General features: G+C 42.2%; 1 protein-coding gene across 6 annotated transcripts in view; it reads right to left on the bottom strand.

Annotated features, from left to right (window-relative positions):
* ALDH1A2 (aldehyde dehydrogenase 1 family member A2) overlaps nt 1-25,145 on the bottom strand; it is a 59,784-nt gene that overhangs the window by 30,526 nt on the left and 4,113 nt on the right. For 5 of the 6 annotated variants that reach the window (XM_074916986.1, XM_074916987.1, XM_074916981.1 and 2 more), the window contains exons 2-4: nt 2,596-2,700; nt 2,262-2,402; nt 559-688 (exon numbers count right to left, since the gene is read on the bottom strand). In XM_074916986.1, the coding sequence (XP_074773087.1) occupies nt 559-688; nt 2,262-2,336 (205 nt within the window). In that variant the 5' untranslated portion in view covers nt 2,337-2,402; nt 2,596-2,700. Of the gene's footprint in view, nt 1-558; nt 689-2,261; nt 2,403-2,595; nt 2,701-25,145 lie in introns of those variants that run through there. The other variant, XM_074916985.1, reaches the window with a different exon arrangement.

Genomic DNA, 25,145 nt, shown 5'->3' with positions numbered 1-25,145 from the left:
CATCTAGTCCAGACTGCAAATGAATATATTCTCAACAGAAACTGCAGCCTGTATTTGTTAAACAGCTGGGAGGGAGGGACAGGAGGGAGAGACTTGTTAAATAAAAATAATGGTAGGTATTTTTTCGTATCTCTTTAGCAAGATCCAAGAACAGAATAACTGATTTCCTAGCATGTATGAAGATTCATTTCATACATACAATATAAAACTCATCCCACTGAATAATTTGAAGGAGCATATGTAACAAAATATATCTGATACATATGTACAGTTCTCTGTAGTAATATTACAAACGCTCTCAAAGTTTAAATGAATTTGGATTCAGTGGTGTTAGTCCCAAGTAAAACGACTTTCATAGGCAGTAGGAAGACATAAACAAGATATATAAGTAAGCACACCATTTCCTAAACAGGCAGGTAACGGTATTTTCATGTGTTCCAAGGTATTTGGCAGGCTTATACCACATTCATTTTTCTAAGTGTAACAACATTTAAATGTTGTAATGAATCCATTTGGTCCTGAGAAGGTTTAGGATGCCTGTGCTTTAATCCCCCTTACCTACAGGAATGGTCATTCCATGGATTTTGTCTGCCCAACCGGCGTAATACCTCAGGGTTTTTATGACTCCCTGAAGATCTACATAGAAAGCTTGCAAGAAAGGTTTGCCACTGTTCAGTGATTCCATAGTCTAGAGGACAAGAAAAAATAAGAGATATAAGCACATTTTTGGACTATCGTACTTAAGTATTCACTGTCTTAACAGCTCTCCAGTCACGACAAAGATTTTAATGAAGACTACCCTTTGGCATAGTCTTAACCCAGAAGGTTCAGAACAAGTGTCTGATCCCCTTTGTTCCTTCTTTTTACAAGTGTGAAGAAAAAGCATTTGCCATTAAAAAAATCTGGTTCCTTCTGGAATATTCTGGAATGACTATGATTTTAAGAACGTGTACACGCGTGTGTGTTTATGTCTGTGTGGGTTTGTGTGTGTATCCACATGCATGTACATGTGCCTGTGTGTATTTTGGACCCAATAGCCACCGTGCTTGGTCCAGATACATAAATGCTAAATTGCTTTAATCAGGAGCCAAGATAAAAATGCCTGTCAAACTAGGTTCTGTTATGTTAATGATAACAGCTGAGAAGGGGCTCCTTGTAACCCTGTATTAATGATCTGAATCCATAAAGAGAAGAATGGACATATCCCTCTTTATATAATTGATGTGAATATAAAAATTTCTCTATGTGGCTGCCAAGACTCCTGCTGAGGTCTGAGATATCTATACTGTACAGCCAGTTTATTTATTGCCATCAAATAAACAAACTCTCCTCTAGGGAAGCTCATAAATTAACAAGCTAATGTCCTTATTTTTAAGTTAATATTTGTATTTTTTAAAGTATCTTATAAGCTATCCTCTTAGGGGTTCCTAAGATCATTTAGCAAAAAGAATCCAATAAAATATCCTAAGATGTTGAGTAGCTTAACTCATTCTCAATAGCTGTCTAATAGAAATCATTAAGAATGGGCAAAGTACGCCCATGTGTAACACACCAACCATCAAATGAGTTTCTATAGAGAAGAATGGAGGCCTAATTCTGCACTGACTTATATCCCCTAGAGCAATTAATGGCATCGCCTGCAGTGCAATTCAGTAAAGAACTTAGCTCTAGAAATAAAAATCAAATGACAGGCAGAGTAAACTTGATTTGCTGTGCACTTCCTTCTCCCTGTGGCGATTTTACAGTATACACTGGTGGTAAGATGATTTAAGTGTTGACAAAGCTGGAATTAAGATGTTCACCAGCTTAGTTCAAAGCACTTGACATGTGGAAAACAACATTAACAATGCCAGTGTTTAGGTGGCTTCATACATGAACAAAATAGTGCAGTACCCAAAATACATGTGACCAGTGGAGTGTCAGTAAGTGTGTCACCGGCTGTTTCATTAACAGCTGCACAATGACTCAGTCGCCCATTTTATATTTTAGAAAAGTTAAAAGTGTGCCTAAGAGGCATGCACATGTGTGCACAGCCGTTCGTCTCTCTGATGTCCAATTTAAAGCTCATTTGAGTCAACTGGAAGACTCTTGTTGACTTTTACAAGCTTTGGATCAGATCTTAAGTAGACAGTCAGCCATTTTAGCCACCAAGCTGAGTGCAGTTTCAAATAGAATTCATATTAACACAGTGATGAACTAATTTGCTCTCAGAATGTAAAACTGTCACGTGATTTGACTGTTGATTTCCATGTGCCACTTACAGCAAGAGTCGCCCTGTCTCTTTCGACCAAGTCTGCCAGCTTATCCAAAAGATGGCCCCTTTCCGATGCATCCATTCTCCTCCACACTGAACCTAGAGAAAAAGCAAGGCGAGCTGCCCTCACTGCTTTGTCCGTATCAACCTGTCGAGAAGGAAGAAAAAAACCAAAGGCACTGAGGTAAATAGCATCACCAGGCTTATGACATCTGCTGTTGTACAACCTTAGTCACAGGATGGGGTTTGGATCTGTGATTACAGAACTGTCCAGCAGTGCTGTCCTGGACCTGTCGCTTTGATCCATTTATACATTTCTACCCAGTGACAGGATGCATTACCTTGTCAGCTTCCTGGATCTCACAGATCTGCTCTCCTGTTGCTGGATTATATACTGGGAATATTCTCCCACTTTCAGAATTTTGCCACTCATTATTGATGAAAATCTAGAAAGGAAAAAAATTCATCAGTCCTCCTGCATGAAGAAGCAGTAATGTATTACAGTCTTCCAGAGTTCAGGCTAGGGGTCAGCCCCGATGTCTTTCTGTGTTCTGTGTCAAGTGTCACTATAGAAGCAACATCACACTCTAAATAACTTGTTTGACATTCAAATTTGGTTCAAAAACTGTAACAAATAAACTAAAATATCAGAGAAAAAGCCTTGAAACTGCTGGAGACAAGACAAGAAGTAATCATTCAATTCAGTAAGTAAACATTTGGTCACTGATACAACCCAGTCAAGGCTGAATAATCTCAAACATCACAGTTCTTCAATACACAGTCAGTTGATTATAGCTACAGTGATGGCTTGCAGCACAGAATTAACTTGCTTATCTGCTTGGAACAATGGAAATCGTTAAAATTTTCAGTGTTGACATCATTTTAATTGTCATGGGCAAACCAAATTTGAATTTTAATGGTGCTGACAACAGCTGTCTTGAGAGAGGTAATGACAAATGCGTTTATTTAAAGTAGATTTTTACTGGTAGCTGCATACATGCCAGGTATTTTCTACTGAATTACTTTCAAGAACAGGATGCAACTATTTATTAGCAAATGTGAAAGGAGTCACTCTAGGAAAACGACTGAGAGAAAGGTTTTACAGGTATTCAGACTCTTTCTGTCCTTGAAACCCTTCCAAGAATGAAAGTGTTCAAAAAGTCCTGGCACCGTATGGGTTCCTTGGGGTTGGGTATCAGTGTTCTTCCATTGTATTCCATGAAATACAACTTTAAATGCAAAGGGGGATGTTCTGGCCTCATTACAGAATCACAGAATCATCTAGGTTGGAAAAACCCTTGAAAATCATCCAGTCCAACCATTCAAATCAATGGAAATTCTACCACTGACTTCAATGGAGGCGGGGTCCAGCCCTAGACAGAAGGCATGTCCACCACCCTTTTCTGCATGAGGGGTTAAGTTGTGTTTATAGAGGCAGGGACCTTTCTCTGGTTGCAGCAAAGCGAAGCCCCACACCCCACACAGAACCTACAGCTGGGGATGAGTGGGAAGCTGAGGGACTCTGAGAGGTTCTGGAGTCAGTTCCAGTGGGAGATACTCAGGTGGGAGGGACTGAGGGCAGGTCATGGCTAGAAAGAATGACAGAACGGCATCAGTCCAGTTTTCTGACAGAACCACCACAGACCCTGGCACAAAAATCTGTCCCACTGATTAGGCAGACTAAACATCACAAACAGCTTGCCCAGAGTAGTGCTTTGCCACTCTTCAGCCTTGCCCTTTCTGCTGTCCTACTCCCATGCAAGAAAGAAGCTGTTACCTTTGTACTGGTACATGGCTCAGGGAGACAACGAAGGACAGTTCACGTGTAAGGACTTTGCTTAAATGACGTCAGGTTGTTGGCTCCTTTTTTGTCTGTTTTTTTTATAGCAAAGTTTGATGTGGCAAAACCAGGACAAAAAAATTTACGTTTTTCATGTGGAAATGAATGGAATGTAATACTTGTCTCTTCTAGTCAAAAAATAGTATGATATGATTGTAGATCAGCTGATGATTTTTTACTCTTGGAATAGTACAATGAGGATAGAGGCACCAGCCTGCCAACTAGTTTAAAATTTACTTGAACTTAAGTGTTTACAACTCGTCTAATGGCAAACAAAGCATCAGCATCAAAATGCTGGGTGTTTAAGGAAAGAGCATCACCAAAGCTTTAATGTGTCTTTAAGGAAGGCAGGAAAAACATAGAGAGCTAGTCATAAATCGATGAGAAGAAACTGAGCTGGGAAAAAAAAATCCAACACTATCTAGCAAAAAAAGCAGCCAAGAGAAAATACAGTCAGAAAGGTCAAGATGAACAATTGCAACACCGAAGGGTATAAAGTGTCTGTAAAATGAAAGAACAAGGTGAGGACTCGGTGTGCCTGCACACTCACACTTGGCACATGAAGGCGAAGACACGTCTGTAGAGTTTTCTGTTACCAGACATGAGCTCGCTCAACCTGTTCTCCAAGCCACACGTAAGCCACGTGGCTGTTCTCCTCATGGGGCTTATTGGCTCAGGCTGGGTGCCACACTCACTGCAGTGACAGCTTCTGGGCCAGAGCTGACTCGTGTCCAGCTGACTGAGGACACGGGCAGAAGGAACCTGTGCCTGCCTGGGAAAGACCCTGGTGACATGACAGCTGTGCACAGAATCCAGCAGTGACACGTGCTTTTGCTTTTGGAAAGCCCCTCCAGCCATTTCAGTCTGTCCTTCCCTCCTTTCTGTTTTGGTTTCTGGAGGAGCTGAACCCACCTGGCCGTTACCCATCTATCGTTTTCCTGGCACACTGTACTGACCCTGGAGGTGTTCATGTTCCTGGGCTGTGAGCTCCTCACACTGTGGGTGGTGTCCTCCTGCTCAGAGATGACACTGCTCTGCAAACTGGAGTACTGGTGCCCATTAGGACACTGGAGCTAACCCATCCAAAGTAACGTCATACAAGAATCACCAGTATGATCTCCAGTGACTAACACCATAAGCCGAAACCTTCTGGTGTGTCACTGTCACTTTTTAGACTGTAAGTGAAACAAAGAAACTCTGAGATCTGTGACCTGTGTGGAAGGAGGATTTTGCTGTCATTGAGTTCAGTGGAGTTAACTCCATGGCCAGAGTGTGTGGGGGTGCACTGGGAAGGGAGGGGAAGGGAGGAAGGTTTGCAGCTTCACAGCTTCAGGAGCAGATGCCAAAGGAGATGGAAGGATGTTTGTTTAACGTTACAGTATGTACATAAACACGTAGGTTCTGCGTGTGGTCAAGGTGAGGTTGAGTAGAAGAACCTGAGAAGTGGTGGCAACAGCAATTCAGTCCTCTCCCCTTACAGAAGTGGTCTGCTCTTTTTTAAAAAGGTTACAAAAATGCTAACCACATTCTGCTGGGATGAACACCTATCATCAGGTTTGCTAGCACACAGGACACGAATTTGTTCTGAAAATACACTTCACCATAGGGATAAGAAATAGTGCCTTGGAATTACAAAAGGGTGTTGCAATTCCAGTTGGCTGAACTATAAGGCGCATTATTGAATGCTCGATTTATCCCACAGATTTAGAAAAAGAACAGTAATATTTCAGATAGGACGCGGGAAGGATCTATTTGGCATAAAGTGAGAGTTGAAGGCAAGAGAAATTGCTACTGTTAATGGTTAATGTTAGTTTCTTCCTGTTCCACTTTCTATAAACAAGGTATTGCCTATACAAGCTCATTACTGTAAACTGAGCACATTTAAATTGGCAGTAAAATCAGAGTATTTACTCTAGTGCACAAATAAAGTACCTAGTCCCATGTTTTGGAACAGTTTCAAGTCTTGAAATCCAGCAGCTGGCGGCTTTACAAGCAAAACCTTACACTTAAATAATTCACTTTTGAAAGTTTTAGGTGTTCTGTGTCAGGTAGTACCATTCAGCAGATATTCCTACCACCAAGACGCAGATTCTTTTGCAATAAATTTGCATTCACGGGGGCTTTTATAACTCTTCCAGCACTACTGACTCCAATGGCTGTTGATTAAATGTATATATCCTGTACATTTAATCTGACTTTCATTATGGCCACTTCGTAAAAATGCCATGAAATGGACAAGCGATGACACATTGCAAGAACAAGGAATCCCTGCAAAGCCTCAAATTGGGTTTTTTTCTGCCTTATTTATAGTGACCATGGTAAAGGCTAACTCTAAATCAGGGAGAATATTTGACAGCAAATGTTCCTATCTATGGATTATATATAACCCATCCTAAACACCAGATGAAAAAGGGGTAACCCTAGAAAAAAGAAGGGCTTGCTTCCATGTAAATCATGCTACAAATTGGACAACACCCAGTGAGTTCATTGTTCAACCTCAATTGTGAAGGCTATTCACGTTTACTATTCCCCTGGAATCAATGTTAATTAAGGCTGACTGGGGCTATAAATCAGCCTTTGGTTTTTACAACTTAATTCAGCATTAAGCATATATATGTAAATAAAAGGTAACTGATTAACCACTTGAGTTTTCCAGGAGTTACTGAGGTAATTTGTTTTTGTTTGAGTCCTAGTGTTACCTTTTGTGATTTGCAGTAAGGAAAAGTATATAGTATGTCATGTATCTGCTATGCGGTATTGTGAGTCGTTAAATAATCTGGCCTGTTGGGTGCTATCAGCCAAACTGTGCCAAAATGGAGAGGGAAGAAGAAGGCAACACTTGAAAAATTCTGGAACACGTGAACATGTAGTTTGCCATCTCCTCTCAGTAGAGCCAGTGACTCTGGCAGTCATGTCAGAGCAGGAGCAGAGAACAAACCTCCCTGTTGTCTCCGTCAGTACAGTGGTTTGGCCAAGAACAAACCCAACCTGAAAAACAGACAGTGCCTCTGCTAAGCGAGGAATCTGGCTGGAGCTGGTGTACAGTGCCCTAAGGAGGAAACAAAATACTGTCTGTTCACCAGCGATGCTGCCCGAGGCAACGCGGGACCAGGGCAGCAGCGGAGGCAGCGGGGGGCGAGGTGTGACCTGTGTGGGCCGGGAAGCTTCAGACAGGCCTCACGGCGCAGTAGGCGTGGTTGGGAGCTCCTGGCTGCCCCTGTGAATGTGCCCCTGGAGTGTCCCCGTTCCCAGGAGATACCATCGTGGAGGGCTCCTGATAATTTCTGCTCCTTTCCAAAGGAAAGATTGGGGGGGGGGTGGCATTTTCCTAAAAGAAAGGAGCTCCCTCCCAGCACCGACAACAACCTCTTCCTCACACACACGTTCTCACAGACCTTCTGACAGAACTTCGTGAGGGAATGGTCCCACCACATATTTCCTGGGTTCAAATTCTGCCTGTGGTTAATTCCATGCAGGCAGTGCTGCCGGAGTTCCGCGGGAGCGATCATGGAAGCAATGTGACCCATCGTACAGGGCACACGACTCTTCAGAGCCTTTGACGTACTGCATCATACAAAATCAGTATACAAAGGAAAATTAAAATTCAAAGTTGTCATATAAAAATACTTTGAGACTCTACTGACATGTAGTTGGAAGGAAATCGTATCTTGAGTTTGCATAAGACCTGCGTTTCCGAAGCAGCATGCACCGAGTTCAGTAGCATTTCTGGGTGCTCATCAGTTTTGAAATCAAGCCAAGAGTAATGTTTTTAGCATAAAGCAAAGCAAATTAAGCTTTGCAAATAAACAACTACAATATCTGTTTAAGTAGCCATCTGTCCCAGTTGGCTTACTAACAATTAGCAACTTAATGTTCATTTCAAACCATGCAGGTAATTGGAGTGATAAGTATTCAAAGGGAAGGGGAGGTGTACCAAACCAGGCTGAACAATCTAATCTGCAATGCAGCAGCAGCAAAATTTAGAGCAGGGAGAAAATACATAGGATTTTGTGTTTTTATCACTATTTACCACTGAGGAAGTACAAACCAAACATCTTGGTGGGGGTGTGTGTAGAAATATCATTAATTACAAGGCAGCACAGAACTAATCCCTCCTTTGCAGCTTGTAGTTGAATGAGATTTGGTTTAGGCACTACAGATTCCCTCTGATGTTCACCAGGGGCTAGTCCTAGATTTGGAAAATGGAACTGATTTTTAAATTCACTGGGGATTCCTGAATGCTCACTGCCTCTCTTTTTTGTATTGTCTTCCCTTAAAACATACAGAAGAAAAGGAATTTGGACTCCTTTAATTCATAAGAGTAATCAGCACAGGTGGCAACAATGCAACTTTTCATTTCCTTTCTTGAAAATGTTCTCAAATGATGTGTGAGTGAAATGATGATCTACATTCTTAATTTGATATTGCTTAGTGATGATGTCATCAGACAGTTTCTTCAGGCTCCCCAGCTGTATAAGTAAGAACTTCAGCCAGTGGACAGACAGTGGCCTAGCATTCAGCCCTTTGGAGGTGGAATTATTTTCCCATGGATTTAATAAACAATGTTTTTGTGCTGTGGCAGCTCCAGAAATGTTTTTTGGTACAGGAAGAGGATTTTAACATCCAAATAATAATGGCTTCCCACAGGAGATATGGTTCTGGATGAATGGAGGAAGGAATGGGAATTTCCTAACTCAATTGATTTAGTAGCTGGTTATAGTTTCATTCCATCAAGGATCTTTTTTTCATATGTGACTCTCTCCTTGGAGAGCTTTTGCAAGGATGGGGGAGGGGGCATCAGATGCCAAAGTACTTTATAGAAGAATCCCAGCTGTTCGGCCCTCACATCTTCTCGTAGCTGGAGGCATTAGGAAATACATAATGGCACTTTTTTTTTTTTTTGGTGGAGGGGGACATACAACAATTTTAGAGGCATGCAAAAAATCCAGCAGCAGCATTTCCCTTGGTAAATCCTGCATAACATCACAGATACCGGGCACCTGTGCCTCGGTCTGGTCAGGAAATTTCATATCCTTTCCCATCCCGGCAACTTCATTTCCTCTCCTTTGGAAACATTTCAAGAGTCCCAACGATTAGCACAATCGTAAGGGAACGAACTAGAAGGGATTGCCAATCAGAAGTGCAGCTTGTTTATTTTCTCAAGCTTTGTTTTCCTTCACTTTTATGGCTGTCTTGATACAACAAATCTCTCACATTCTAGCCAGAGTGTGTCACGGGGCACTCCTGGGAGTGACTGGAAACCAACAGCTGGCTACGGAATCAGCGAAAACCTGGTTTGTAAGGAGACAGGAGGAGAGCAAAAGCCAGGCCCAGCAGAGCGACTGCTGACGGCCCAGCGACTGGGCATCAGTGCCATTTTATTTCATTTTTGAGAAGGGGATTTTTCAGGCGAGCTGCAAGAGCCACCGCTCCTTCTGGCATTTCACAGGTCACGAGTGATCAGCCCCGGAGATTGCGGCCAACCTCCCCAACCACGCCTGTGCAGAATCCTGCTCCTCGAGGCAGCCTGGGAGCGAGCCTTGCTCCATGCGAAGGGCCCGCAGCAATCGAGGCAGCCTGGCTGCCTTCAGCACACCCGCAGCAGTGGTCAGCATCTTGTTCATGACAGTTGTTACCACAGAGCAGTGTTCGTCCTGAGAAGTTACCCAGGTTTTGGTTCTTGTAACGAGATGCCTTTCAACTGTGGAGGAACCGCAGTTGTTTTAAGAGCCGCAGCAGCGAGCTGTACGTGAGCAACCTGAACTTTGCACTAAATTTAATTCTGGGAAGTAAACTCCTGTGGATGTGGCTGGTTTTCAGCCACTAGAGGTCCAATCCCACCCACAGTAAAATAAAAAGAAAAATCCAACTGGTTTCAGTGGGAGCTGAGTCGGCCCAGCTGATGAAAAGGGAGCAATGGCAACAGCCTCCAGAGGGATGTTTGTACTGGGAAACAAAGCTGGTTCACTGGAAACTTGACACCTGCTCTAGAGTCTGTGAGGTCTGCAAAGGCCAACCAAAACCCGAACATGTTGATTTTTATTTTTCTTCTTTGGCTGCTGGGTTGTCCTGGCTCCTTCCCTCTCCTTACCTCAGACCCCCCCCCCGCCCCCCCCCCCCCGCAAAAAAAAAAAAAAAAGATTTGAAGAGGAAGAAGAGATCTTTTCTAAATCTGTGTATGTTTTGGGTGTTGTGAGTTTTTTTTTTTTAAATGCACTTGGACCTCAGAACTAGAAGGATAATGTCATGGCTTTTAGACATGGTCTACCATAAATGGGTGTTTCCTTCTTAAACCCAAGCTTGAAATTTCACTTAAGAAATCCAGAGTCCAAACTTCAGAGTGTACTCTGAGAGGGCTGGAGAATTTTAAACATTTGGAAACACACTACAGCAGTAAGATCAAAACAGTGGACTCAGAAATAAAAATGCCCAAGAAGTGAATGAGGCTGCTCTAGTTCGCTGTCAGCACAGCAGTACCACAAAATTCTGTAGAATTACGTTTACACACCCTGAGCCCTGTGCCAAGGGCACATGTCTGCATGAGAAGACTAGGGCTTCTCTGGATGTGACTTCCAAGTAGCAAGGCCAGAGCCAAGCTTACTGAAGTCAGACAGTCCTTAACATCAGTGGACTTGGGATCAGAAGCGAAGTATTTAAAATACCTTGGATACATCAAGGTCTCACTGACGGTGCGGCGTGGGTAAGTGAAGCCAGACTGCAGCGTGGCAGACACGAGCTGGAGGAGGATCCACAGGGCCTCGCACCTAATGGCGGCATGGAACGCAGGAGCTGGGGCTCCCTCCCGGCCCGGTGGGGGGAGGAGGGGGCGCAGCACTCCCTCAGGGCAGCTCCCTCGCGCCCCAGCCTGTCGCTCAGTGCCCGTGGCGCTGGCCCGCTCACCCAGACACCGTGTTTGGGTGCTTCAGGGTAGCTCTGGCGAGGGCCCTGCCGAGCCAGCTCACAGACACTGAGGGCTGGGGAAATGGGTGTGACTGGGAGGAGAAACTGGGGGGATCCAGTGTCTCTCAGCAGCAAATGGAATCAGAGAAAGGGCTGGAAGCTTCCTGTCAGTCTGCTGTGAAAGTGGAATGTAACATGATTTTTTTCTCCCCTATGTCCCAAATCCCTCACACCAAATGTTTGACCTGCCTGTCTTCCTGTCTTAATTAGTCTTCTGTCTTTCTGGGAGCTGGGTCTGTTTTTTTGCAAATGGCAGCACATCAGACAGGGGAAACCTGTCATGTTTATTTTCTAAGCTGTAGGGGGCACCCATTTGAAAAAACTCCCATCTTATCTAAACGTTTTTGTTTGTATGATTTTGAATTAGGAAGTGTGAGTAATTAGTTAAGAAGATTAAATAAGTCTTAACAACATGCAGTAGCATGCTTACTCTCCTCCTCCCCCCACCAAGTATTTCCTGCCTAAAACCCAGGCTGCCAAACTGTGATGATACCCTTTTCTATTTTAGTTTCTCACTGTGCCACATGCTGATATAGCATCCGTTACTTCAGTTCAGTCTCATTAAAGGGATTATTTTGCGCCTGGTTGTTCAAGAAAATTAATCTAAAGACAAGAAACGAGATTGTATTGTCTGCTGAACTATACCCACCACAAACATTTTACTCCTTTTGGCTGCCTTATTAAACCTGTGGGAAGAAACTTTACTTACAGCACATAGAGGCTTTCCTCAAAGTCATTTCTACTTTTTTTCAGTTAATGAAGAATTCATCTGCTGTTAGTAGCACAATACAGGAGCAGTAACACTTTCCCATAGCTCAGGTGGTATTTCATGTATTCCTAAGAAACTAAGCTCCTAAGCTTTACCTACCCTTTCGCTTGGGGGCTCTCTAACTGCTGGAGAAGAACATTTACTGTGCTGCTTAACCACACCAAAAAACATTGTTTCTGAAGTCAGGATGAGTAAAAAATTAAGTATGCCCTACATTTCCACTAAGAACAAAGAAAAGCCATCGCTGAATGATCTGGGTAAAGATGGCAGTGCTTCTTACAGAGTATGATCCTTGATGTCACTTACTGCACCTTAAACGATGAATGAAAGATTTCTAAAAAAAAAAAAATCTGTTAAATTGGGAATGGAGAGGAGGGAGTATTTGTTTACAGAATCAATTACTGGGCTGTCACTGGGCTTTAATGAAGTTGTGGCTATTAAGAACTTGATCCTGGAAACCCTTCCACAAGCACTCATTGAAGAGGTGGGAATGAGGAGGGGTTTGTACAAACAAGACCAGTGTTAGTCTGTAGAGTTTTCTGGTGGTTTGCATCGTCTGTGCACTGCAAGTCTTGTGTGCTTGTTACGTGTGACAGAAAACAGCGTGATCTATTTATCTGTACATGGGAAACACGTTCTGCCATTTAAAAGAATCTAGCAGATCATCACTTGTAGGTAACTGCTATTTTAAATGTTCATCACCAAAGAGCAAGTTCTTACTTAGAAATTAGCTATGCTGCATAAATAAACACTCCTGCTAGGATTTCAGACACTATACGCAACACAGAAAAATACAATGGGCAAATTTATTTTGACTTAAAAGCTCTGAGAATATTACCTTATAACTACAGATGAGAAATTGCTGGAATGTCAACTTCATTTGCAGTGGCCCCTCATGGCCTGATCACCCTCCCTGGCACAATAAATCACTGGCAAGATCCTTACCTTAACACGTTTGATCTCAGCTCAGCAAGACTTGGTTTTGATGTGAAGAACTCCAGATCTGTTAGGTCAGAGACAAATAGCAGAGCCACTGACCTGCAAAGTGCTAACTCTATATTAGACCCGAGTGAGCAGTGTTAAGCTCCTGGAAAGTTTGCCTTCACTTCTACTCTGCATCCTGAATGTTTTCAAATATTGCTGTTCGCATGTTTTGCTAAATGATGCCAGGGACACTTCCTCTCACGTTATTCTGTACGCACAGAATCCACAAAAAGTCAAACAAACAAATAAGCATGCAGTATGAGAAGCATTATCTTGGATAAGCTGTTAGAATTTCTGCACTTTAGGGCGACATGAAATAAAACTCAGTGTTTATCAGCTTATTTCATTTACAGAAGTGCTTGCACTGTCCCTGTTCTTCCTCGACACAGCTTATCAGTATCATAAATAACAGTATTCACCTGTACGCTCATTAAAGTGATCGGAAGTGCCTGTACATGCATGTCTGTACATACAGAAATTCAAACTACTCCTAAAAAAAAAAAATAATTAAATAACCCAGCTTGTGACATCTGCATTCAAAGTCTGAATTTACAAAGACCAGTTTTGTGGCCACTCAGTTTTGCAGCCTTGGATTGAAACTGTTCCTTATTTTCCTGGTTAAACAGTCACTTATCTCTACGATAGTAAGCAGGAGTGTTAGTCTACCAGAAAACTGGATGTTCTTAACGGGCTTTGGGGGAGAATAGCTTTGTATCCTCAGCGTTAAGTTAAATCACATTAAGTACCCACTTACAACATAGGGATTACCACTTATGACATCTCTGGTGAAAGCCTTTAAAACAAATTGTTGTGTTTGTTAGAAGAAGCTGTGAGATAACAATTCCCCGAAGTCTGATTTTTTTGCTCTTCAAGAAGATGCAAAGGAACCCAACACCTCTCTTCTTATTCAGTGCTGCAATGAGATCACTCAGGCTAGAAATTCTTTTCAATAATAAGTCTGGGGAAATACTGGTTTATTTACTTTAGAATTTTTTTCTGGAGAGAAGAAACCTTCAGCTAGATTCCCTCTCCTCAGAGTTCAGTTCTGACTTCCCCATTTCTTTCTGTTGATAAGCCATTGACTTGGCATGTACAAAACTGGAATGGGTCACTCTACATTTTTATTATTCATCAGGCTGATTGGGGAGAACTGGGCTTAAACTGTCAAAGCATCCTGCTGTGCTTGGATACCTGACAAATTTACACCCCAAAGTACACTGTGGTGCTAAGACTAAAATTGGATGTGAAGCGTTCTTGCAAGAGCTGATTACAGTCCCAAGCAAATAAACCACTTCAGGGCATAGCAAAATAATGTCAATATTTAATAGAGTTTAACATTTTTATATATGACTGTTCAGCTACTCTGTATGGAGATGTAGGCCTGCATGAAAAATGAGCTCTTCTATTTACCTTTAAATAGAAGCAGACTAATAACTTTGAGTGTGTAAATTAAAAACATGACCCTCAACTTTTGCCAAACATGCAGCATTAAAAACATGGACTAAGGCAAAAACGGAGGTTTTTTTAAATGAGCAAGGTAGGTTATAAGTCTTGTCAATAAAAAGCCTTCCTTAAGAACAAATGTTCATATATGCAGTCCTGAGATTATTTTTTCCCCCATTTCCTTTAAAATTCCTGTTTCTTTTCCCCTTTCAACCAAATTCCCTTTTTCTCTGCTGGAACCCCTTGTAATGATACCAGGATGCAGGCAAACCTCATTAGTCTCCCTGCTGTTTACAAGACAGGATTTATGCTCAGTGTAGTGAACACAATGACACAGGATCACTAAATGGCTAAAATCACCATCGAGACTTTAATCTGAGAGATTTTTCACCCAGATATAGCAAATACTACGGGCATGTAAAGGTATGAAACCCACTATTAATTACAGTGAACATATGTCACCCCATACCCAGCTTTCTGCAAGGAGTGTACCAATAACGAGCCATTTGTGAAGGTTAATTTCATGCAACCTTTGGCAGTTATCTGGTATAAGCTACGTCGCCAGTTCAATCCATTAAGTAATAACTAAATTCTCCTGGGACCCGGCTGAAGTCAAATGTTGTTATTCCAGGTTCAGTGCTTTTAGCCTCCCTGCAGACCATTTAGGCAAACAGCTGGCAGAGCTGACTACAAAGGCTCCCAGTCCCAGGGAACCACTGTAGGAAAGCAGGTAAAGGCTTCTAACCAGGAAATAAGTTATCAAGGATTTGTCCTGTTGCTCCCTTGAGGAGAGAAATGAACGGAGACGGAGAGCAAGAGCACGAACACCTCCGTGTCTCAGCTGGCATCCAAACATTAAAAGCGATGGGCTGATGGGAGGACGAGCTGTGCTGCGCCGGCGCTGGGCGCCTTCATCTCAACAGCAGGGCTTTCCTTCTCCCTCCCTGTGGAGCAAAACCTTTGAAAAGGGAAGAGAACAATACCAGAGACAACCCCCTGGACTCCCAGTACTGCCACTGCATTGCACCAATGGAAATACTCCCCCTCCTAACAGAAAGCTACAGAAGGGAGCGACACCGCAAGCTCCAGCTTCACTTCAACTCATGCAGATATTCCAGCAAGGAGGGGACTGCCTCCCAGGCTACCACCCAAGGAGTAACAGCAGAGACAACGCCTGATGCAGCGCCACAGAACATGGGCAAAGAGCACAAAGGCAGAGCTCTCTTCATCTACACTGTGTGCACGTGTATAGGTGAGTGCACAGAAGAGCGGGCAGTCAACGTCAGATAGAATTGTGGACGCGCATCCACGTGTAAATGCTGGCTCTGAAATTCATCTGTGTTTCCATTTCCCAGAATAGTATGTACAGAAAAAGAGGTTTTATCTTCTAGTAGTCTGGCTGGTTTAGCAAGAGATCGTGCCTCTGACACTGACCTACTGTCTGAGTTAGTCATGGTTACACTCCCACAAATTTAAACTCCCCCATCTGTGAAGGAGCCTTGTCACCAGTTTTACAGTGAGACCGAATCAATTAATGCTTTCTAAAAGCTTTGATGGAAGGAGCAGAATATTAACACTTGCAGCTGAGTGACGCTAGCTAAAAATGTCTTTAAGTAATGTAACAAATGGATTTTAAAATCACTATCAAAGGGTTGGACCACCAAGACTAGGTCAGCAGCAGCAGAGCTAACCCATTTAGTGTTGGTCCCGTGTCACCATTTCAGAGGGACAAGTGAAAACAGCATCCTAGAGACATCACAAAAGACAGAAAAGGCTGTTAAGTAGCTGTGGTAAAGAAAATGCCAGAAGGACAAAAAGAGGAAGACCAACACAACATCAAGCAGTGATGGAAGGGGGGTGAAGGCTTAGCCAGATGTCCTGAGCAAGGCGTGGGCATGCTGCTCAGGATCTGAGCAGGCCATTCTGGTGCAGCACTGCTGCAACCCGCAGGCACAGCTGAAGACATTGGAGAGAATATAATAAAACCCTTGATTTGGAAAGGCAGGTGGTAATTTTTTGGTAGCTTCTAACTACTTAAGAATAAACTTAAACTATTTCTGTAACAGCTGAAAAAAAACACATAAGCAAATGTAAAATGCATATGTTATGGTATACTGGTAAGTTTTTTTAAATAGTTGGTGTAATCAGGACAGTGCTTTTATGCCTGGATGCAAAGAACATTTAAAATAAACTCCAACTATGTCTCAAACAACAAAATGAAGTGGTTCCTTAAAAAAAATAAAAATCTATGTATGCAACTGGCAGTTACATAAATGCCTTCTCAAATCAACTTGACAGTGTAAAGAAGTTCTAAAGCCAGTTTAAAACTAATTTCTATTTTTAAGGACCTTTTACAATAGCAGAGTGGTAAATAGGAGTGAGGTGCAGTGTCATGGAAGGTGCTTTAGTGGTTGAGCTGAAAAGACTTTACAGGGTTTTTCAACTAACCGGATGACACTAGGTCATCTCATGGTTGGGAAATAAAAGCGCGAGTGCCTATAAACCAGCATAAGAAATCTAAGCCTGGACTGTACTGCAGCAAGGAAGCAGACTAGCATTTTGTGAGCATAAGGGGATGAGAATGACCCGAGGCATGCCACGACTTCCAGGGAGGACAAGTCGGGCTGCAGAGAGGGGGAGCGGCTCTGCATGCAAGGAACGGCATGGGTGTTTATTGGAAGAGAAACGTAACACGTAACGTAGGCCCATGGATATTAGAGGCAGTGTAGATCATGAAGGACAGTAGCAGGAGTGTAGCACTGACTTCTGGATAAGAGCAAACGAAGTGACACTGAAGTGGCACTGAAGTGGAAGGTGAATACAAAGGCAGTAAGACTGGTGCAAAAGTAACTGCATGTTAGTTCAGTGAGAGCTGCGCTGAGAGGGTGTCTAGAGAACATAGTGTTTTCTGTATCCTAATCTAAACAACATTTGACATAGTCCTGTCAAGGACTAAAAACTGTGTCTGAACCCCTGAGAAATGGTTACCACATAAATAATTTCAGCTTCATTGCAGGAGAGAAACACATGAAGAAGCCCTACTCTCTGGGATACTAAACTTCAAGAAGCAGATTTTTTTTAAAAGAGGAAGTAACTTAGAAACTCCCTGCTTGAAGCTAGGAAATTAAAATCCATAGAATCAGCATGGAGGCTTAAGAATGTGAAAGAGTCAAAGACGATTTGCATTCTCAAGGCTAAAAACGGGAAGCACGGGCAAGAAAATAAATGGGGTGGCTAAGCAGGAAGATACAAGAAGAGATGGAGGTCGAAAAAAGAAACAAAGTGCTAACTTTAAAAGACTGCAAAACACAAAATAAAAACTGCTACTAAATATTCTGAAGAGAAATACCAAAAAGGCAACACAAATAAAACAGCCAAGAAAGGCCTAAGTTAAAGAAATAAGCAAATATAGGCTTATTTATTTATAGGGAGAGTCAGTGGATTCCGAAAACAACCTGGTTATGAAAGGGATAAAAGAGAGACTGAAGATATTTCCAGAAGTGGCCGCTCATTCGAGGGGATCTTAGTTTGGCTATATCAAAGTAGATGATATTTCTGGCCAAAATGTAACGTGTTGTAGGGCTGAAGTGAGAAAAGCAGAGCCGCTAGTTTGAGCACTAGGAGATGATGGATAACATACTGGGGAATCATCTTTACTAAAAGTCTCACACGAGCAGTACACCGACGATCATTTAAAGGCCATGTCCAAGATGAGGGTGCTTCAGTCCCAACTGTGCTGCAAAGAGCTGAAATAAAAGAAACCCCTGAAGTTCCTGAAAGAAATCCCAAATGCCAGTGCATCTCAGTTCTTCCAGTTTTCAAAAGCTGAGGCTTCAGGAACTGCACAAAACCCACTATGGATATACTGGGTGACAGGGTGATGATGATGATGTGTTAAGTGGTGTTTTTCCCACTGAAGCATGAGGGAACAGTGCCACAGCACAGACCTGGAGGGACCTTCCCACTGGAGGGACCTATTTCAGATGAAATGGAGACCTGAGGTTTTGACCAACTCTAGTCCCTTGAGGACGCATTTAAGGTATAGCTGACCTAGTCACAAGAGAGTAAGATCACCTTTTATATGACAGTCAAATAACACCTGCATTACCTGAGTTAGTACATAGAACTGCTTTGCAAATAAACCAGTTCCACTTCAGATTGAGGCCTTTACCTGTGTGAACTACTGCAGGGAAAGGCACTTTCTGAGAGCTTCCGAGTCAAACCCGCGAGCTTCTGTGTAACCACTGCTGATGAACAGAGCACGAGAAAAGGACAGCGTCTCCCCGGCCTCCTCTTCCCACCCGAGTTCAGCAAAGAGGCTGCAGCCTGTTCTGGGCCGCACTTTAGGCCTTTGTGACTTTCCAAAAGGATTTTCTGTGACTTGGGGCGTACTGGAAATCCGTGCGGAAATGAACCAAGTATCTCCTTTCTGTCGGCACAGCACCTGCTCTAGGCCCCTCCACAGCTGTCCCCCTGGCACCCCTTTAGATTCTGTGTTCAGTTCAACCTCTTCATTACCTACGAATCCCTCGCAGATTAAGGTCTATACACTCTGGTGGGCACTGCGGTCCTTGTGTTTTAACCTCTAGCTAAAACATTTTCATTTGGGTCACAGAATCTGATGTGGATGGTTCTCTGCTCTGAAGTATTTTCCCACTTCAGTCCAACAAAGCTGGAACGTATTATGTTTCAAGTCATAAGGTAAAAATCTAGTTCACTAGGCTCTCTGGGAAAGGAACTGACTTCAAGTGAACAAGAATGAAGTCCCTTTTTTTCTTTTGTCAGTTGGAGACTATTTCAGCAATGCTATCGCAGCAACGCTTTGATGTGGCTTCACGTATCATACTCCTAGTAATGAAATGCTCCTAAAGCTTGGTTACACTGCATCACTTAAAATTGATGTGTGGCATTCATGTCACAAAGGTAAACTGCTATTAAAAATAACAGAAACGCTGCTCAGTAGAAGTATGTTTTTATACAAATTCTGAAATATGGAACTTGTGTTCTGGAGAAAAAACAACTAGTGTGTGCAGTCTGAACAGGAACTCCTCTGTTCATTTGAGTAAGCATGAAAGTAATGAATGACTGGGCCCTTGGATGGCAATCATTTTTTAGACTTCATCTTTCTTCATATAATACTTAGCATTAAGTCTTCCCGTTGCTTTTTTGCACTTATTTGTGCTCGAGTAGGGATGCCAGCGCTTGTCTGAGGATTCCTCACTAGAAGACTGCACAGAACTGCAACATTTTCTCAAACCTTCACACATCTGTGCTTATATTATATTTACATAGCTTCCTTATAATGTGAGGAACTTCCTTGTCTCTGTATAAATGCATTTTTTGTCTCTCCGTTCTTTCAGTTGAACTGAAGTTGAAGTTTTGGTTACTTGTTTCAGAGAGTGATCTCTCCTGTTTAAAAAACCCAAACATAAAAAGTTGTGTTTTTTCAGAAGTGGAGAGAATTAAACACTTTCCAAAAAATACATAGCAAAATGTTACAGTTCAGTCTTACGAAAGATAACTGCAAAACAGTAATAAAAGAAGAAATGTGACTTTATGCAGGATCTGACTAAGAATTTATGATATGGACCACTGAACTCATCTTTTGTCATTTATCTTTGTAAACCTGTGAGATTTCTTGGAAGATAGTTAGTCAAATGAGGAGCTGAGATGAATCAGTGGATATAATTTATTTAGACTTTAAAAAGGCTTTTGATGATAAAGTCCTTAGCAAAACGCTATTAAGGAAAGTTAGTAACCATATGGTGAAAGATAAAGTCCTGCCATGGATTAAAAAGTGGTTAAGAGATAAGATAAAAAGACTGGAAATAAATGGATAATTCTCCCTGGAAAGAGGTTAATAGCAAGGTGCCCCTTCATTACTGCAACGAGCAATCGATATCCTGGTTCACCTGCTTTTGCAGATCATTAATAGTACGGTACATAGTTTGCAGATGAAAACATTCATACTCAAGAGTACTGAAGAAAATGTCACTAGGGCTGAAGTTAAAACGCATCAGGGGAAACTCAAGGGCAGATGAAATTCGCCGAAGGTAGGAAATGCAAAGCAAAGCCTCTTGCAAGGAAAGGTTCAAATTACTTCTAGGTGTTGATATGTTCCCAAAGCCCTGCAGTGTCCACGGAGAGCTCAGGGAAGGCAACCGCTAACATGCTTTGTGAAGAAGGGAGGACAGATAGAGTGGGTGGTGCTCCCAGGAACAAAGCAGCTTAAGGCACCAAATAACTTCAAACTGGCAGAGCCCGTGGAGGTCTGTGGGGAACAATTTTGCATGGACAGGGAGATGGGACAAGCTGAGCAGAGATCTCATCAAGAATTTTTGGACTGTTGGGATTTACCAGAAAATGTGGATACATCAAGACAGAAATTTAATATGGAAATGTACCAGGATTGAACTTCTGTGGGAAATGTTTCTTAAGGACAGAATGGAATGGAGAATTAAAGAGGGATTTTTTTTTTTTTTTTTGTCAGAATGAAAGTGTGTGTTCAAGACACATTACCACAGTTCAATCGTTCAATAGGTCAATGCCTAGGCACCGTCTTGGATCAAATCCTTGCTCTGTCTGACATCATGAGCATTCCTGAAGCAAAGACATGAATCCTGCTTTTCCTCCATGAGTGTCCTGCCCATTGGACTATCAAGTTGGTACCTCTCAGGCCTCATAAATACTTACAAGTGAATTATCCAACAGGAGAGAACATGAGACTCTTTCCAAGGACTGCCAAGGGTGGACAGCACCCAAAATTGAGGCCTATCCGCCATGAGTAAGTAGGGATCCATATGCAAGTGTCTGCTCCATTTGCTTCAGAGCAGGGATATGAATCTGGCTGCTCTCAGCTCGGGCAAGAGCTCTGATTATTAGCTTCTGGTTTTGGTGTGCAAATAAATACATGCATCATTTGTATTGGAATACTTGAAATCATAAGTGTTCAAAGACAGGAAAAGCACTAATTGCATAGCTCTTGTCTTTCAGTGTATCATCTGACGCTACAGACTGGACAAAGAGAAGAAAATTTCCCCCTAGCCAGCAACAGAGTATTGTACAGCTTGATGCACTAAACCGGTTTACATTTTCCCTAAAGAGTCAGTCTTTCCCTAAAAATTCAGCATAGTAAGAGGCGACTGCTACAACAGTTACCTGTGCAGCAGCACAGCAGCTACCTGCTGCCGGTGTCCAGGTATTGCCAGGTTCCGCCTGGCAGTTCCTGTATGTTCAGTGCTCCTGAATGAACACGGGAAGAGCAGCTGTATTGGAGTGGGCAAAGGCAGGGGCCGGGATATGCCTAAGACTACAATTGTTTCTTGATCCCTCATGCAAAACCTGCGTAAATTGGGTTGGTGCAGAAAACCTTAAAGGTTTGGGAGGAAAGAGAGAATCCTATATTCAGGCTGCTAATTGGAAAGAAGTGCATAAATAGTCTGCAATTGCTGTATGGGTTGATTGATGATAATACTAACCACAAAGTATGAAGCACACTAGAAGAGAATTCAAACTGTAGATTCCAACAGTAAATCTAAACACAGTATATACCCTAAGGCTTCATTTGTGCTGATACAGAGGGATGTGCCTAGTGTCAGCATCAGATGCTGAGGTGTTCCACAAAGGGGAAAAGTACCTGTTCTGTCTGTCTGCGCTACACAGACATCTCTCATCCTCTGTGCCCCATCTTTTGTAACTGGAAGGCTAGCTGATTTCTTCAAGTATCAGTCACTGAATCTGACTTCAGAAGGCATCAAGTGTGATTTCATTCGGGAAAAGACAGGTGGGAAATAGCATGTATTCACCACTTACCTGAGTTTGGCCAAAGCTTGCCTTCAGTTCAAAAAACTACAAAGATTCTGCATATTATTCCAAATAAAATATATTTCCTGCCTCCTATCTTAATGTCAGTCTAGAATTTTATCTGGAAAACACGTGCTGGAAATTTTGGTGAAAAGAATGTGTAATAGTGCTCTGCAGCATTCATTTCTGGGGAATGCCAAGAAAGCACAATGGAAACAAAAATACCAAAACTTAGTAACAACACACTTCAAACCCAAATGCTTATATGAGAATTTGAAATGTATTTGTTAGTTCTTGTCTGCCCAGAAGCAGTTTGACTACACTTAATACAAACTGCTATACACAGGTTTTAGTGGCAGTGGTGGGTGGTTTACCTGGTCTGTGTTTAGCAGCTGACCTGGTTTTAGCCTGTGGTGTAAGAGTAGAGGCAAACCTTTTTACACAGGACAAAATAATACGGGTGTCAGCCAATCCATGGGCTATTCCTACTGAAACATTTCTGTATCTCTTCACTGCCACAGTGCTGTACCTTCTCCCTTGTAGAGCACCTCTTTATACAAAGCTCTCAAAACCACAATTCTTCAACCTTTCCCTATGCTGAAGGTCTTCAACTCTTTCTCAGACTTAAATCAATTGGCAAGCAAGAAACAAAACTCAGAAGATCCAGCCCGATCAGCATCCCCAACACGATGCAAACTGAGAATGTGTCTTCATCAGTCACCTGACACAGCGACAGAGCTGGGACAGGGCAGAACCCTAGGGTCCTCATTTTATACCAAGGGGTCTTGTCGGGTCAGCATGACTTCCTAAAGCCATTATGAAAATACTTTGTAAAGCAGACTTGATGACGCCGTAAGAAAGGAAGGACAGCCACCTCCTGCAGAAACACCTTCAGCCCCTCAAACAGAGCTGCAAAGGCTCAATCCATTGGCTGATTCACGTCAGGTACTTGGGAGATGCTCAAGTCTCAGGAGGGAGAATGGAGTTCTGTAAGAGCATGAAAGAGGGAGGCATCACCTAAGCGGAGAACCCTCTGATCACCCTCAGAAGTGATCAGGTTCTCAGAGCCATCAACTCAGGGCGTGTTCCTGTACAAACCATGCTAATAACGTGTTCTTACTGGACACGGTGCTACAGCTTATCTCACACATCGGGTATTTCTGGAGCAGCCTATTCTGGGAGAGTTTCTGGCATAAAGTTGACATTTGTAGAAGCATGACTTGTTGCCCGGGAGAGGGCTGGACCCCCGTCCTGCCTACCTACGGGCTCCCTTCCGCGCGGAGCGTGGCACTGCCAGCACGCTCCTGAGAGCTCCGAGCGGGGCCGGCTCTGCCAGGCGCTGCCGTGTGACCTGACTCCATGCAGGACTGGGAGATCCCTCCCTGTCCAGCAGATGCAGTCCCTCCACAAATGTTAATGTGAAGAAGTAGAGAATTAAAGACCCATTACAACGAAAGGAGACATAATCTTGCATGTAGCAGCTTTAGTACTTGCCAGCCGTACAGAAAAACTTAACCCCCTGTGCTTGAACACTCATCTTCACGTCTGCTTCACATCCTATTCACCGATTCTTATTACACACGTCTAAACCACTTCATTTTTCACAGAGACCATGCCAAGGTATTAAAAAGCTAGGAAAAATATTTCTAATGACTGTTTTTTTAAAGAAGCACAGGCTGACTCCCAATACTGAAGTCACAATCGATACCCGTGCACATCTTACATAAAAACATGACATCGTGTAATTTTCATCACTAAATATATTTTTTTCTGACCAATGAAAAACCACGCTGCCCCTGTGTGCTCCATCAGGTGCACAGTTCGGAAGGACTTAACACACAGTTTTCTCCTCACTTCACTAAACCTACCAGAGGAATAGTTCACAGGTTTCAATAATTCTGCTAAATATTCCAGTACATGAAAATTACATGAGTATTATTTGTTTTATCTATGTTCTTGGCAGCAGCATTCATAGGAAATCCAAGGATAATGTAGTGTTTTAAAGATTAATGAATAATAAATACACTTTTTTCCCAGTACATATTACAAAGCTTTAATAAATTTCGTTCAGGAATCTTAACATGTTCTATCCTAACAGAACTGTCCATTTCTCAATTTTAAAAACCCAGAAGTGAGATTTAATTGGCAAAACATATTTTAAAATTACTTCACTTAGTTTAAATGTTCATGGGTACCTCTATTTTTCATAAAGAATTAACTCCAAAATGGTTAGAATTTTATATTCAGATACAACTGTAATAAAGAGTTCCAGAATCCTGTGTCCTGGTTCTGTATTTAAAATTCTCATCTAACAAGCAGGAGAGAGGCTTCTAGGAATGCTTACAGATGTCTGATTTTACAAGGTTTGGGGTTGTTGGATTTTTTTTTTTGCTAAAGTGCTTTAGTCTAATGTTATTTATTGTTTATGGAAGTTGTTTGTCATTTAAGACATGAAGTGACCACTCCCCCAAAAGAAAGAATCAAGTTACAATCCATTATTTCATTTTTGATTGTTTTTCTTTGTAATAGGTGGGAAAGTGGATCCTGGATAAAAGTCCTGCCCAAGACAAGACTCCAAGCTGAAGACTCCAGTTACCTATAAATCACTTGTATTTCCTGCAGAGAAAGAAAAAAAGGATGGAAGAGCAAGACAGAAAAACAGAGACAGAGGATATGCCAAGAGAAATACTCAATACCTGTCCTAAACCAAATTTCTCTCAGAAGTAACTAGGAGTTACCTGGTATCTCAGAATGAAGCTTAGAGGAAATGTGTTGCCATTGGGTTTGGCTTAATATTGAAATAAAACAACTTTCTTGTTACACTAGTATAAAGTGTGTCATCTTGCATATTTCTGAAACGATGGCACTATGTATTCTGAATTGTTAAGTGCTACTATCCAGCTTCTCACAGATAGGAAGATGTGATTGCTGATGACTGTTATCTTTTTCAAAGATTTTTGGAACCAATTATCTAGTTTTAGAACAGAGAAACACAAGAACACTTACGCAAACTGACTGTGATACTACTTTCAAGTATTATCCACAGAACGCTCCAGAAGCATATTTTACACTGAAACCAGCAATAAACAAAA

Source organism: Athene noctua, chromosome 13 (assembly GCF_965140245.1).
Source record: "Athene noctua chromosome 13, bAthNoc1.hap1.1, whole genome shotgun sequence".
NCBI classification, from domain to species: domain Eukaryota; kingdom Metazoa; phylum Chordata; class Aves; order Strigiformes; family Strigidae; genus Athene; species Athene noctua.
This window is presented reverse-complemented; position numbering and strand designations above follow the sequence as displayed.